This window comes from Argentina silus (genome assembly GCF_951799395.1).
Source record: "Argentina silus genome assembly, chromosome: 18".
In the NCBI taxonomy this organism is placed as follows: domain Eukaryota; kingdom Metazoa; phylum Chordata; class Actinopteri; order Argentiniformes; family Argentinidae; genus Argentina; species Argentina silus.
In genome coordinates, this window is record NC_139672.1 from 9,886,308 (window position 1) to 9,901,097 (window position 14,790).

At 49.6% G+C, this 14,790-nt stretch overlaps 1 protein-coding gene across 3 annotated transcripts in view; it reads left to right on the top strand.

The window, feature by feature from the left end:
- The window catches only part of arhgap21b (Rho GTPase activating protein 21b), a 38,814-nt gene that overhangs the window by 5,300 nt on the left and 18,724 nt on the right, over window positions 1–14,790 (top strand). For all 3 annotated transcript variants that reach the window (XM_083690023.1, XM_083690025.1, XM_083690024.1), the window contains exons 3-7: window positions 4,113–4,304; window positions 4,644–4,665; window positions 9,072–9,164; window positions 9,703–9,781; window positions 9,929–9,983. In XM_083690023.1, coding sequence (XP_083546149.1) covers window positions 4,113–4,304; window positions 4,644–4,665; window positions 9,072–9,164; window positions 9,703–9,781; window positions 9,929–9,983 — 441 coding nt within the window. The remainder of the gene's footprint in view (window positions 1–4,112; window positions 4,305–4,643; window positions 4,666–9,071; window positions 9,165–9,702; window positions 9,782–9,928; window positions 9,984–14,790) is intronic.

Below are 14,790 nucleotides of genomic sequence, written 5' to 3' on the forward strand. Positions count from 1 at the left end.
CGAATAACACAATGACGAAGTATATTTGCTCGCCCCAGTGTCGCAAGACCGAAACACACTAGGCTCACCGGCGGAGTTCCCCAGTCATCTGTGTCGTTATCTCCGACGGTTCACAGGAGAGTGCTCGGTTTGGACTAGATGCGGTGTGTAGAATTTGGCAGCCCGCAGAGATGTTTGCTTTTTCACAGTTTGAAGTGGGGCCGCGCAGATGTTTGGTCTGTTTTTAGGACTGATGTCATGCGGCCTGTGTAATGTGTCATAGCGTGGGTGATGTCATCTTTTGGACCCTCTAAACATCGGGGCCATGCGTCGTTGTTTCACATACTTGTGAAAAACTCACTGGAAAAAAAAAAAGAAAGAAAAATGCCATTCCTTTTTTTTTTTTTTTTTGTGTGAAGCAAAGTCTACTATTTGAAAGGCGTACGTGCGTGTGTTTTTATATGAAAACATAAATGCGTAAGCATTCCCTGTCCCTGACTTAATATGCCAACACAACAAGTGTTGTTTGATAAGCCAGATCATGCGTTAAAGCACAGCCGCATTCCATGTAATCTTGGGGCTCATGTCGCCTATATGTGTAATTATGTAACAGCAATATTTGAAATATTAATTAAGTGGCATTCCATTGGCCTGTAGCCTGAGGCTCTATCATGAGCCTGATTTGACTTCTGATGCTTTTTCACCAGGACTTGATTTCCCACACACACACACACACACACACACACACACACACACCACACAAACAAACAAACAGACAGACAGACAGACACACACACACACCATACACCCTTGCTGCCAACCACACCCAGCGCAAACTCTGACATTCTGTGGTGAATCATAGATGACTATGAAAAAGCATGTGTGTGTGTGACATTCATTCATCTGGAGCTTATTGCTATGGTGCGCGTGTGTGTTTCTCTTTAATGGGATTGTCTTTTGTGATAGCTAAGTGGTACAAGACGTGCCTATTTGCTCTGAACTGGTAACCCCCCCCATGTTGTCTTCTGTTTCAATAACCAGAGGCAGTAGGTGTGTATTGATCCTCCCGGTCAGGTTCAGGTATTAATCAGGCCCCAGTCACAGTCATATAGGCCCTATTCAGTTAACTATACAACAGAGAGGCAGTACCTTTACTCTGTTGACTGTGTAGCCCTGCTGCTTTCAGCCATACGACTGGCACATTGGCTCAGCTGACACTCTCTGAGCTATAGAGAGAGGGAGGGAGGGAGGGCGGTCAGGGAATGTCTGCCCGTCTGGAATTTATTGGCTGGCTCTGTCACCACAGCATTAACTATGTGAGAGGCTATGATAACCCTGCTAGGCATGCAACTCTCGCAGGAAAGGCCGACCCACACACACACACACACACACACACACACTCCACATCTGAGGATCTAAGGATCACAGATGGCAGCGGGTCTGCTGCTAAATCAGATCCGGTGAACCGGGGGTTGACCATGGGCATGTGGCAGACGGACGGTATTTGAACCATCCGCCGATGCATATTCTAAATATTGTCATGGTATAGGCTGTTCTAAACACACGTTCTAAATGTGTACGCTCAGGCTGATATGATGTTTTGGACTGAATATAGGACACGCGCACACGCACACACACACACACACAGCTCAAACACGGAAGTGCTGCTAGTACCGTGGAACAGCCACAGCTGGGACAGACAGACAGACAGACAGACAGACAGAAACCTGTTTTGCCAGTTCCCCACAAAACTCTCAGGTGTCAGCTGCACCTGCGGCTCTGTGTCCCAGCAGCTCCACCTCTGCCATTGGCTCCCTCCCCCGTGGTAAAGTGATATACCCCCCCCCCCCCCCCCCCCTTGATGCCCAGTGAACAGCCCCTGCCGCCCCACCGAGAAGCACCGACTGTCTTTTGAGCTTTTTGCATGCAAAGGTGGTGCGTTCCCCTTTACTGGTTAGCCTCGGCCGTAAATAAACACAGAGAGACGACAGTAAAAACGAGTTTTAACGTAGAAGAACAGAAACCTCTCCAGGCTGTGCATTTGCATTGGTAATAAGCCAGTGTGAAAGGGAGCCAGGGCCATTGAGTGCACCGGAACGTTGTTCCTTTTTCGTTGTTGTTGCTGAGGGTGGAGAGTGTCGGTGTTGAAACCACGGGGGTTTTATCTGTGGTTAGAGAGCTGTTGCTCGTAGTTGTAGCTCTACGATGTGGTTTGGCGGCTCATTTACCCCCACTTAGTCTTTTTGATGGCTGTAGTGAGTGGGAGAGGGAGGGAGGGAGGGAGGGAGAGAGAGATGACTCTTCTGTATCTCTCTCATTCTGAACATGCTACTTCCATGTTGTTCTGGTTTTATCACATGTTGTTATATATTGTCATTAGCATGTAATGACATGTTATCGCATGTCACTGGTTACCGTGTCCTGCTCCACCAACGACCTGTGGTTTGTCAGTGAGATTGTTTGACAGTGTTGTCTTTGGGAAGGCAGCTGTGTAATAGATGGTGCCTGGGGTTCGGTCCCTGGGGTCAACTGAGATCTCTGAACCAAAGCCCCGGCTGGGCTGGGCTGGGCTGGGCCGGGCCGGGCCGGGTTTCCGACAGCCAGCAGGTAGCTGCTCGGTGCTGCTCAGCGGCGCTCACCCGCTTTCTGACATCTACTCATCACATTTTAGGCCGAGCGGCCCGGGGTTAGCGGCGAATGCTAGCTCATCACATTCCTCTTATTGTGGGTGAAGCTCAGGGCTACGGGGGAGGGGGAGGGGGGGGGATAGGGAGTGCAGGGGGGTGGGCGGAGGTGGAGTTTTGGGAGAGAGAGTGAGCGAGAGAGAGGTGGGAGGGAGGGAGGGAGGGAGGGGGGGGCGGGGGTTGTTATCAGATCAGGGAGAGGTTTGAGGTTGAGTGGGACAGCAAGCAAGCAAGCAAAGAGACTGTTTTGGACAGTGAGCTCCGGTCCTGAATGTAGCGCTGAAGCAGGGGAGTGTGAGACTGAGGAGCAGCGGGGTAGGGAGTGGTGAAACGCCACAAAGGTGTAAAATGGCTATAAATAGGTGGTAAACAGAGCTGTGGGTGTACAGAGCCTCAGGGCCCTCCGCCTAGACCTGCGCTACGCAGCTTCACTGCTCACTGTGGAAACGGAACACCGAGATGACATGACCGGTAAACTCTGAGGTGTTTCTGTCAATAGAACATATCGACAGAGCCCTCGAGGTTCCATGTCCCCGGCGACAGCCAGGCGACACATTCTGTCGAATGGGACATTTGTTTTATACACTCACCGGCCACTTTATTAGGTACACCTTGCTAGTACTGGGTTGGACCCCCTTTTGTAGCCCATCTGCTTCAAGGTTCGACGTGTTGTGCGTTCAGAGATGGTCTTCTGCATACCTTGGTTGTAACGAGTGGTTATTTGAGTTACTGTTGCCTTTCTATCATCTCGAACCAGTCTGGCCATTCTCCTCTGACCTCTGGCATCGACAAGGCATTTTCGCCCAGAGAACTGCCGCTCACTGGATATTTTCTCTTTTTCGGACCATTCTCTGTAAACCCTAGAGATGGTTGTGCATGAAAATCCCAGTAGATCAGAAGTTTCTGAAATACTCAGACCAGCCCGTCTGGCACCAACAACCATGCCACGTTCAAAGTCACTTAAATCACCTTTCTTCCCCATTCTGATGCTCGGTTTGAACTTCAGCAGGTCGTCTTGACCGTGTCTACATGCCTAAATGCATTGAGTTGCTGCCATGTGATTGGCTGATTTAGATATTTACATTACCGAGCAGTTGAACAGGTGTACCTAATCAAGTGGCCGGTGAGTGTATGGTTAACTAAACGAATCCTATTAATGCTGTTAAATGAATGCTAAATGCTTCACGGCTCCCAGTTGTGGCCAGTCCCAGTCTTCAAACATTTTAATTTCTCAACCAAATATGTATCGGCATGGCCCTACGCATTGTTTCTCCCTGTTTCTCTCTTGACCTAAATACTTTGGCACACAAGTTGAGCATTCCTCTGTGGAACCTTTTTGGGAAATCTACGAGCGGCACACTGTCAAAATGGACTGATATCAAGGTCGGCACACTCATCTTTCCCCTCTCTCGTTCTCTCTCCGTTTCCTCCCTCCCTCCCTCCCTCCAGAATGAGCCTCCGGAGTGGGGGGGCGACGCGGCCGACTCCCCCGCGGCGAGGCTGTTCATGGCCGACGAGGAGCCCTTCTGCTGGCCGGGGCCCAAGACCCTCCGCCTCCGCCGGACCTCCCACGGCTTCGGCTTCACCCTGCGCCACTTCATCGTCTACCCGCCAGAGTCAGCCGTGCAGTACCCCTTCCTGGTGAGACCCCCCCCCCCCCCCCCCTCCCAGCCCACCACCTCACTACCAGGGTCCCCCTCCAAAAACCGCCTCCATTCACTTCAACTGTATGTCATTTGTGAGCTGTACATTGTTAGCAATTGTCACTCAGTCAGAATTTAAAAACCCAGAAAGATGGGCGTCTGAGCCCCAATTCATTTGAGCAGTGTTGACCGTCCCCTCTGAACTCTAGCAAATCGTCATCGTAGGTGACGCATAACAAGACATTACGTAATAAAGGAAGTACAACGGTCGGATGTCAGGAATTGGGCATCAGTCACTCATGTTTGTTTATCTTTTTGTCTTTTTTTTTTTTTAAAGGAGGAGGAACACGGCCGCAGAGGTAAGCTGACCGACACTCTCCCTCTCTCTCTCTCTCACACACCCACACAGTCCTGCCCTCTGTGTGTCCTTTACGACTGCATTAGTTACGGCATACTTCATAATCCCACCTGAGTATGATTATTTTTTTTTTTTTTTACCTCTAATCTGTTTGTTGATTTAGCTCTTTTTGACTTCCTGGTACACAGGACACAGCGTAGCTGCTGCGTGAGGGTGACCTTTGTGGAGGCTTGAAAGGGTTTGGCCCGCAGCACCACCTGTTACTACTGTCCCACACTGACCCCTTTATACAACTGTACTTTGTCCCGTTCCCCCACACACAAAAAGTTTTCCAAAGGCCTTGGTTTTCCGGGGTGTGTGTGCGTGCGTGCTTGTGCAAATGAGGATGGGGGGGCTTATTTTGATTGACTGCACAGAGATGTTCCAATTACTGTCCAGTTTGTTCCTGTCCTAAAATAAGTAGGACAGGAACAATTCACTGTGATTCAGGACATTCTGTAACAGTATTTTGACATCATATTCAGGTTTCTGAATAGATGTGTGTGTGTGTGTGTGTGTGTGTGTGTGTGTGTGTGTGTGTGGCACGCTAGTCCAGTTGGAGGAAAGGTTGCCGCCAAAAATGTTGGCAGATGTTTTGCATGTTTTATCCTATCACGAGGATACTCTGAAATCAGCTTGTGTGTGTGTGTGTGTGTGTGTGTGTGTGTCCTCTCCTTCTAGTGTCGTGTGATGATCTCCCTGTGGGTTGTTTGTGTGTTTAACTCTGTGTTAAATCTCAGTTGACCAGAGAGGGGGTTGATGTCGCTGGAACTCCTCCAACTGGATGTAAATAATTGTCCTACACATTTATTAAAACTGGCACAGTTGTTTTTTTTATACAGGAAAAAGTAAAGTAAAAGTAAAGCCTGTATAACCTATGGACTCATAAATAATTTGTCGGAGAGGTTGGGGGGGGGTACTATGCCAGATATTTATTGAAGGAAAGGGATGGAATGAAGCCTAGCTGATGTCTCTGAACTCTCCCTTCAAGATGTGGATGAAGTAGACAGACATGGTGATCTGTTTATCAGGTGGTTTACTTTTTGGGTTTAGTTTCCACAGCACCTTCAATGGACCGTAAATCCAAACTTCCGACTTGTAAATACGGGAGTGTTACCTGTTTAACTGTAGGCTGCGTCTCGCCATCCACATGGGAGGAAGATATATATATATATATATATACCCTACCATAAAGAGACATGACCATCAGGTCGTTCACAATGGGAGAGAATTTCAGGAGTGGAACAGCTCTAGCATGGCCTTCGGTCAGAGGGAAAATATCTCTTCAAGGTCCTGCCACGGCGGTTGCTCAACAGCGGACAGAGCCTGAACCTGTTGGCTGCATCCCAGGGGAGTGGAAACTCCGGCTGATCCCAGCCCCAGCAGCACAGTCCAAACTGCTCAGGAAGGACATAAACTGGGTTTATTGCATTAAAGTCTGGAGCTCCCAGAGACAGAGCCCTCGTCTGATAACTCCCAGCGAGGGTTGGTGTGCTGCTGATTTAGTTTGTTGTTACGCCCTGTTAAGGTTGTCATTCCCTCCCACTCTCTCTCTGCTTGCAGGCGTTGGGGTAGTGTGTGTGTGTGTGTGTGTGTGTGTGTGTGTGTGTGTGTGTGTGTGTGTGTGTGTGTGTGTGTGTGTGTGTGTTGGGTATTATGGGTGTTATACTCTTGATGCGTGCGTGCGTGCATGTGTGTGCGAGCACCACCAAAGAAACCCTCCCACTTTGTTATTAGGGTGTGTGCACGTGTGTGTGTGTGAGTGCGTGCGTGCTCGCGTGAGCACCAAAGAAACCCTCCCACTTTGTTATTAGGGTGTGTGTGTGTGTGTGTGTGTGTGTGTGTGTGTGTGTGAGTGCGTGCGTGCTCGCGTGAGCACCAGAGAGACCCTCCCACTCTTTGTTATTAGAGGCCATATTCACACAGCGCTATTATAGGGTCTATGGAAAGCTTGCTGACAGTGGGAGATCCCAGGACGGCATGAATGAGAGGGAATCCCTTTGTTAAATACACGTGGAGACCCCCTAGCCACGTGTAATAGCCATTTTCATCAAGCCTTTGTTTCTCTATCTGCCCACCAGAGAAGCCCAGCAGCCTGTCTATGGCAGAGAGGAGTTTGATATTGGCTTCAGTTTTCACGATCAAATGACTCATTGTGAAGATAGCAACCCGTTGATCAGAGAATTAGGCTACTCATCATCAAACCAGCCCTGTATGTATCAGTGGAAGCATGCCACACCTGTGTAGTTCACGCATGTTTCAGGGTTGCCCTCTACTGGCCGTTTTAGGCAGTAAAGAGAAAGAAAAAGGACTAATTGGGACAGGCAGCTTTATAAATGGACATGTGTAACGTTAAAGAATTACAATGCTCTCCCTGTACACCCCTCTGAGGTAAACAAATAAAAACGAAAATAAAGTTAGTTCTTCACAGGGGAAACTGTCGGGCTTTGATTCTAGCCGACTGTTTCACAGATGTACACTGGCCTTGACACGACACGCATTACAGTTTACAAGTTGGGCGACTCTAGGAACGGTCTAATCATTCACTAATTACTTCACTGCAGTCATAGTCGTTTTGTGGTTCTAAGCACAGCGCCGGTTCTACTAGTCACCATTAGAGGGAGCCTGGTACAATACTGTGGTTGTATTCAGGTTTCAGGGGGTGAGGCTCCTGTTGCAATATTACATAACGTGTGTGTGTGTGTGTGTGTGTGTGTGTGTATGCATGCTAGTGGGATTGTATGCTAACCATAGCAGTGCAAGCTCTTGTGATGACAAAGGCTTGGCTCTGAGAAAGGTGAACAACATTAGCAGCCACCTGTTGTTATAACAGTTGGCATATTTAGTATTCCCCTCTCTCTCACTCTCTCTCTCTCTCTCTCTCTCTCTCTCTCTCACCCACCTCGCGAAAGACTGCACAGGGAGCAGAGCATTGGGGTCTGTCAGACGCCTACACTCTTTCACTTACTCACTCTCTCTCCCTCCCTCCTTACCCCCAACTCTAATGCAAATGACTATGCTCCTCGTTTGCATTGAAGAAAGAAAAAACTTGAATAGCCAATTCACTGGCAGTAGTTATACCCACCCCCGCACACACACACACACACACACACTACGCACTGTAAATACCGTGCTTATTCATGACATGGAGTTTCATCCATGATGATGATATGTAATGCTTCTGCGCAGCACATTCACAAACATACCGAATGATGAGCTTCTGGGTGAGGCTGTGGGCTTTCACACGTGAGCCTGAAGCTGTTTTGCTGTTTATAGGCAAAGAGTGGGAGTTACGCAGCTGAGCACACACACACACACACACACACACACACACACACATATATATATATACACACACATCTTTCTCTCGCTCTCACCCTCTCCCTTCTTCCCTCCCTCTCTTTTCTCTCTTTTCTCTGGTTTCCTTTCCTCTGCAGCCATGCAGCTGCTAGGAGACGGGAGCAGAATGAGCAAACAGGTTTCTCTCCTGCTGCTCGGTCCTACACACACACACACACACTCACACACACACACACACACACACACACACACACACACACACACACACACACACCACACACACACACATACACTCTTACACTCACACACACTCTTACACTCACACACACACTCTTACACTCACACACACACACACACCACACACACACACACACACACACACACACAGTGCGTGCATGATCACCCTATTAGGATTTGTCTCAACCCAGTTGATTATCGTTCCCATTCATTGCTGTTGTGTTGTGGAGAAGCAATGTGACACACCAGGCGGACCAACGGAACTGTCTGATTCACATGCCCATTCCTTTATCTCTCCACCACTCTCTCTTCTTTCTCTCTTTCCCTCTCTCTCTCTCTCTCTCTCTCTCTCTCTCCTCAGTAAATGTCTTCAAACACAATTGAAGGTTCTGTCTGGTCATCGTTAACGGGCTTTCTTGTTGCCGGGCTGCTTCAGATTCCGAGTGCGTCCGAGCAGCTTTGAAACGAGAGTTTCCGGCGGAGCGGTCTGGCCGCTGTTCCCTTCGTGGGAGGTGGACCAGGTCCGCCGGGGTTATCCCAGGCCACGCACTTCTCGTTTTATGGCAAAGGACGGACGGTTACGCCTCGAAACCCTCTAAAGTTGACTTTAGGCGACACACATTAAAGACGTCCCATGTTCTCCATGGGTGGAGAGAGATTTAGTATGACAGTGCTGAATTAGTTCATAGCCTGCTTGCTATGAAACGGAGTGGTTGTTTGTCACAGTGCCCATGTGACCTCCCCCCTCCCCCTTCCCCCCTCCCCCCTCCCCAAGAGAAATCCCTGGTGTCGTGTGTCATGTCGCTGATCATGCTGCCTCTTTATTGTCAGGGCGACCACGGAACAGGCTGGAGCCAATGGACACCATCTTCGTGAAGCAAGTGAAGGAGGGAGGCCCCGCCCACGGCGCCGGACTCTGCACAGGTGACTCACCAAAGCACGTCCGTCTCCCGTCAGCCACTCACAGGAGCTCCCCACAATCGTCAACGCGCCCGCAGGTGTCCTCCGAATGGCAGCTTTAGCGCTTAGCGCGGTTAGCATTTAAGAAGTGTAACTCGTTGGCCGTCATAGAAGTTAGCCTCGTGCTTTATTGTGGAAGCAATAAGCTGACCGTGAATCAATAGTGTGTTGTAATGTGGATGTATTCATCTATAGGAGAGGGAGGGGGAGGGAGGGAGAGAGAGAGCGAGCGAGCGAGCTCTCTCCCTCAGGCATTCAGTTACTGTAAACACACATCAGATGACTGATCAAAAGCCTGCTTCCTCTCCTCTCTGTCAGCTTATCAGGGAAGCTGCTGCTGTCTCTTAGCTAAGGAGAGTACTTCCTCCTCACTGTCAGCAAAGGTTCCTCTCTTCAAAGGCACTCTCTCACACACACACACGCACGCTTCGTATCTGTGTCACATTACGAGTGACGGTGCGAGTTCTAACGTTTTTCCTTTCGTCGTTTGATTGTTCTTCAGGGGACCGGATAGTCAAGGTGAACGGGGCGAGTATCATCGGGAAGACCTACTCTCAGGTCATCGGCTTTATCCAAAACAGGTGAGCTATTAGTATATGATGTGTGATATGAATGAATATGTCAGTAGTTATTGGACTGTTGGGTCTAGCGCTCTGTCTCGTTGGAGCAGTTTTCTCACCTTATTCCTTTTTTTGGGGTTTGGTGTTTTTTTTTGTTTTTTTTTACAGCGATGCCTTCCTTGAACTCTGCGTGATGCCAAAAGATGAAGACATTCTGCAGCTGGTACGTTCTTTTTTTTCTTCTTCTTCTTCTTCTTCTTCGAGATCTAGCGCGTCTTCATTTCAGCGCCCTTTACATATCATAGCCTCCTCTCTTAAACAAGGACAAGTTCTGTCTCTCTCTAGTTCTGCCTTAACCGCCATGTGATGCATGTGATCCGAGTCTTTCGAAAAAGATGCTCTAGTTTCTGTATGTGTGTGTGACTCTGTTGAGGGCTGTGCTGCTGGGACAGCAGTCTTGTGGTTACTCCAGAGAGAGAGAGGAGAGGCTGTACCCTGGTGAGGTCCCCCCCCCCCCGCCCTTCAGGGTGCTCTATCTGGGCCTCCTAACCAGGCCAGCACAGCCTGTCCTCTGCTTCTGCACATGGAAGACCAACTGTAGCTACTGTCAGCAGCTGCCCTCATTGCAGGAGCCGGGGGGGGGTGTCACCGGCAGAATATTTATATATATAAACAAACATTTGAACAGTGATAAACTAACTCACACCGCACACACTTTTGTTTATTTGGATCTCCATTAGCTGTTGGAATTCCTGGGGCATGCGCGCACACACACACACACACAAACAAACACACGTGCACACTCACTCTCATTGACTAGTACAGTGTCATAGCTACTAAGTCTGAGGAAAAAGAAGACATTCGTGTTGTCATGGTCAGTGAGCCGTGATATCACACCAGAGCTTCGCAGCGCGCTATATACAACATATTAACTACAGAGCTTAGGTCGCTCCCTTCTCTCTTTCTTTCTCTCTCTTTCTCTCTCTCTCTCTCTCTCTCTCCCTCGCCCAGACGCCCACTACGTTCTTACATAACACGCATCACCATCACACACTAGCTCCGCACCATGTGACAGCCTTCCAGGTCCGTTCTTTCAGAGGCAGTCACCCACAGCCAGAGACCGTAACAGATTTTTTTATTTTTTTCAAAATGTGTCAGAATGTGTGTGACTGGAGGATGATGAAGGGCCTAGCCTGAATCAAACATCCTCAGTCCACCAATCAGGCCAGACGACGTGGATCCGTCACCCACACTCCAGGACACCCTTGTCTCGTTACGACCTGGCTCAGAGCGATGGTAGGCTATCTATCATTTTTTTAGGTCTATCTCTCTTCTGCATGAGATCAAATAGGGAAGATGAGATCAAATCTAGAACTTGGTAGAATGGTTGGCTTCACATTCACAAACAAAGGCTTCCTCTATGAATGCGTATTGAACACACGCTACATTAGCACAGTCCCATTCAGGGAGTGTTGTCCTTGTAAACACTGGCTCCACACCCTCCCTTGGCTGACCTCACCTTAAACCTATTATGGTCGGCAACACACACACACTGTCCCTCCCTAGCAACGAATGCTATTGTCCATGGCTGAGTCTCAAAAAGTCTTTCCTGGATTCCTTGTGTCCTCTCTCCTCGTCGCCTCCTGAAAGCCCATTTGAGGACAATCCGAAGTTATCCAAAAGGCCCAACTCAGTTACCCCCCCCCCCCCCCCACACACACACACACACACACACTCTACCTCTACTCTAATATTATTTCAGATATTGGTGAGGGGGAGAGGATGCAAGAAATCTATGGCTTCCTACGCAAATCACATTGGAGGAGCAGATCTAGGTTTCCTCCCTTTAGATATTCCCGTCCAATGCTTCTTGAGAGGGAAGCAGGACAGAGGAGAGGACGCGAGTGATCGAGTTTCGGCACAATTGAGAAAGGGCCCAGGAAAGACTTTTGAGATCCAGCCCCTGGTCTCTACTGTTGTGTTCATAGGCTCAGCTGTATATTTCAATTAGTACAGGTCATTTACCCTATCAGAGCCAGGGACACAGGCTGACTGTTGTAGCCCAGAAGAGAGGGTTAGGTGCTAGAGGGAGGGGGAATCGCAGTAAGAAATGTGTCAGTTAGCCCTTTTTAAATAGTCGAGCTTGAAACATTGTTCACAAGGACTGAGCGGAGAGGTCTGGAGGTTCCTGTTCAGCCTTCATTTTAAATTAGCACAGAGGCCAGGCAGATCGAAAGGCAATCTGTTGATGCCCAAGGGCAGCGCTAGTTCTTCTCAAGAGCTAGACTCTTGATGGGTTTTTTTGTTTTTTTAAAACTGGGAAAGAGGAAGAACATATTTTTCTAAGACACATCCGGAAATGTGCAAACTCGACGGCCATTTAGGAGAATAGAATTACCTCTACATGGTTTACGTTAGTGCTTTGGGAGGCTCGTGGATAGGCTGTTCTCTTTCCTTCTCTTCCCACTCCATCGCTCTCTCTCTCTCTCTCTCTCTCTCCCTGCAGACCAGGCATATGCATGTTTTAGGAAAGGTGATTGAAAGTGCAGTTTAAAGCCCACATTACCTGCCCGTGTGTGTGCTTCATCATTAACTTTTCATAGCACGCTCCTGGCAGCTTGGAGGTGCATGGGTAAGCATTGTGGAGGTTCAGGGAGAAGGTCTTACCTCCTACCTCAGCTGCTGCACATCCAAGTGTAGGCTACACCACACAGGAAGGCTCTTTCTTTCAATAAGTGCTGTGGAATTAAGTCTTACATCTTAAAGGGATACTCTATTTTTCAAGTATATTTCTCATTGGTCCACCATCCAGCATCAGGTGCCTAAATATCATTGTTTGTGCATACACTAACACGCCTATCAACGGTGAGCCGGTGAGAAATGAGGTTTGAGTTGAGTATCGCTTTAAGAGCTGTTCATTATCTGACTTGCAGCTTTTTATATGATGATTAGTGGGCCTATTATTGTAGGTGCCTATTTGTGTTGGTAGAAATCTTCCCCCGCGGAACAATATCCGTAACAAGTCTTCATAATTGACTTGTTTGTCTATCGGGAGCATTGTTGTGCGTGGTTTATTCATGAAGGTTGCAGAGGGATCGTTGAAGTACACCCCATGATGGTTAATCAATAGCAGTGGTTGGCTCAATGGCATCTCTCTCTCTCTCTCTCTCTCTCTCTCTGCTCTACACCTTAAATCTACTCCTGTTACTCCACCTCCAAGTCTCAATGGTGGCTTGCCCAGTCATCACAGCTGATAAGGAATTCTGTGTGTGGGTGGGGGGGGAGGGGGGACCATACTGGGAATCATGCCATTTCTAAAACTGACCTGCTGTGCTGAAATAGGCCCGTTTCATAGCAAAGCCGGGTGCAAAAGCTTCCCTTCCTGAGGCCAACAAGCCGGCATGTATCATGACAGAAAAGCCAAACCTGTAAACATCCACCTATTCCCTCTCGCCCTCCCTCCCTCTTTCCTCCTTTCCTTTTCTCCCTTCCCATTGGCTCCCCCTCCACCCTTTCTCCCCATTCTCTTTCCCCTCCCCCCCCCTGACTTCTCCCTCTCCCAAAGCCGATAGCGATACACATCTGTTGCGCTAGCGGCCAGCGCTAGCAGAGCGTAAAAGAAGGGCCGTCCGCGGCAGTGTACACAGCCACTGATGTAGGCTGACAGACAGACGGGGGGGGGGGGAGGAGGAGGGTTGGGCTGGGCTGTCAGGCGGGCTGGAGGATTAGCGTTAGCCGCTACGCTACGCTAGCTGGGTGACGTTACTGACTGGAGGAGGAGGAAGGAGGCGGAGAGAGAGACCCTCATACACCACACACACAAACACACACACACGCACGCACACACACACAGGTTGCCTGGAGACAAGCTACCGCCACACACGGTATCAGTCCAGCAGCTTAGCATGAGAGAAGGGGAGAGAAAGAGGGAAGCTGACGGAAGGGATAGAGAGAGAGAGGGAAGGGCACAGATGAGTAGATGAAACCAGCTGTAGTCAGCTGACTGCCCCTGTGTTTTTGAACAGGTTGATGCTGAGAGGGAGAGAAGAGAGGGAGAGGAGGGAGGGAGGGAGCCGTTCCATGAGCTGAATGTATAATCAAGCAGCTGCTGCTTCTGTCATGTGAGCGATACCAGAGAGAGAAAGGGAGGGCGAGAGAGAGAGTGAGGCAGGCAGGCAGTGGGAGAGAGAGGAAGAGAGAGAGAGAGGGAGGGAGGGAAAGAGAGAGAGAGGAAGGGAGGGAGAGCAAGAGGTAGTGGGAAATAGCAGCTCGTTTCAGTGAGAGTGATCGGTGTAACCGGGCCGCGGTCTGATGGTGAAGAGCAGAGAGAGATGGAGACCCCACAACCGCGCCTCGGGAGGCAGCCTTCCTCTCCTCCCACCTCCTCTTCTTCTTCTTCCCAGCCCGGTCGGGCAGACCGGCCCAAGCGGGTGGCACCTCTAACGTGACAAAGCCCTGCCCGCCTCGCCAACCCCTCCGTGCCACCGCCGCCACCACCGCCGGTGCGGCTCCCGATGTATTTTTAGCCCCGTCGACTCTGGCACCGGAGCGCGAGAATAACACTTCCTCTCTCTCCGTCTCTCCCTCTTCTCCTCCCTTCTCTCCTTTCTGTCGATCTGTTCTCTCTCTGTTATTTTTTGGGGCGGGGGGGGCGGGGGGGGGGGGGGGATAATGTGTGTGTTTTGCTCTGCTCGCCTTTTCTCCTCTTCTTCTCCTCTTCTTCTTCTTCTTCTTCTTCTTCTCCTCCTCACCTCCTCTTCTCTCCCCTCGGCTCTCGTTCTGCGCGACGCAACGCCAGCCTTTCTCCCGGGAACCCACTGATCTGGTAAGCACGGGAGGGGGGACCACTTGATGTTGACGCTGTTGTTCTTCTCATCGTCGTTTTGTGTGTCTGTCATGCATGTAGATGTCGTCCTTTTGAGGGCTTTTCTATGGAGCGTATTGCTTTTTGACATGGTTGGGTGGGGGGGGGGGGGGGGGGGCTTTGCCTGCTTAGCTGTGTCCTAGGCTGGATTTTTGGGATCCACGCT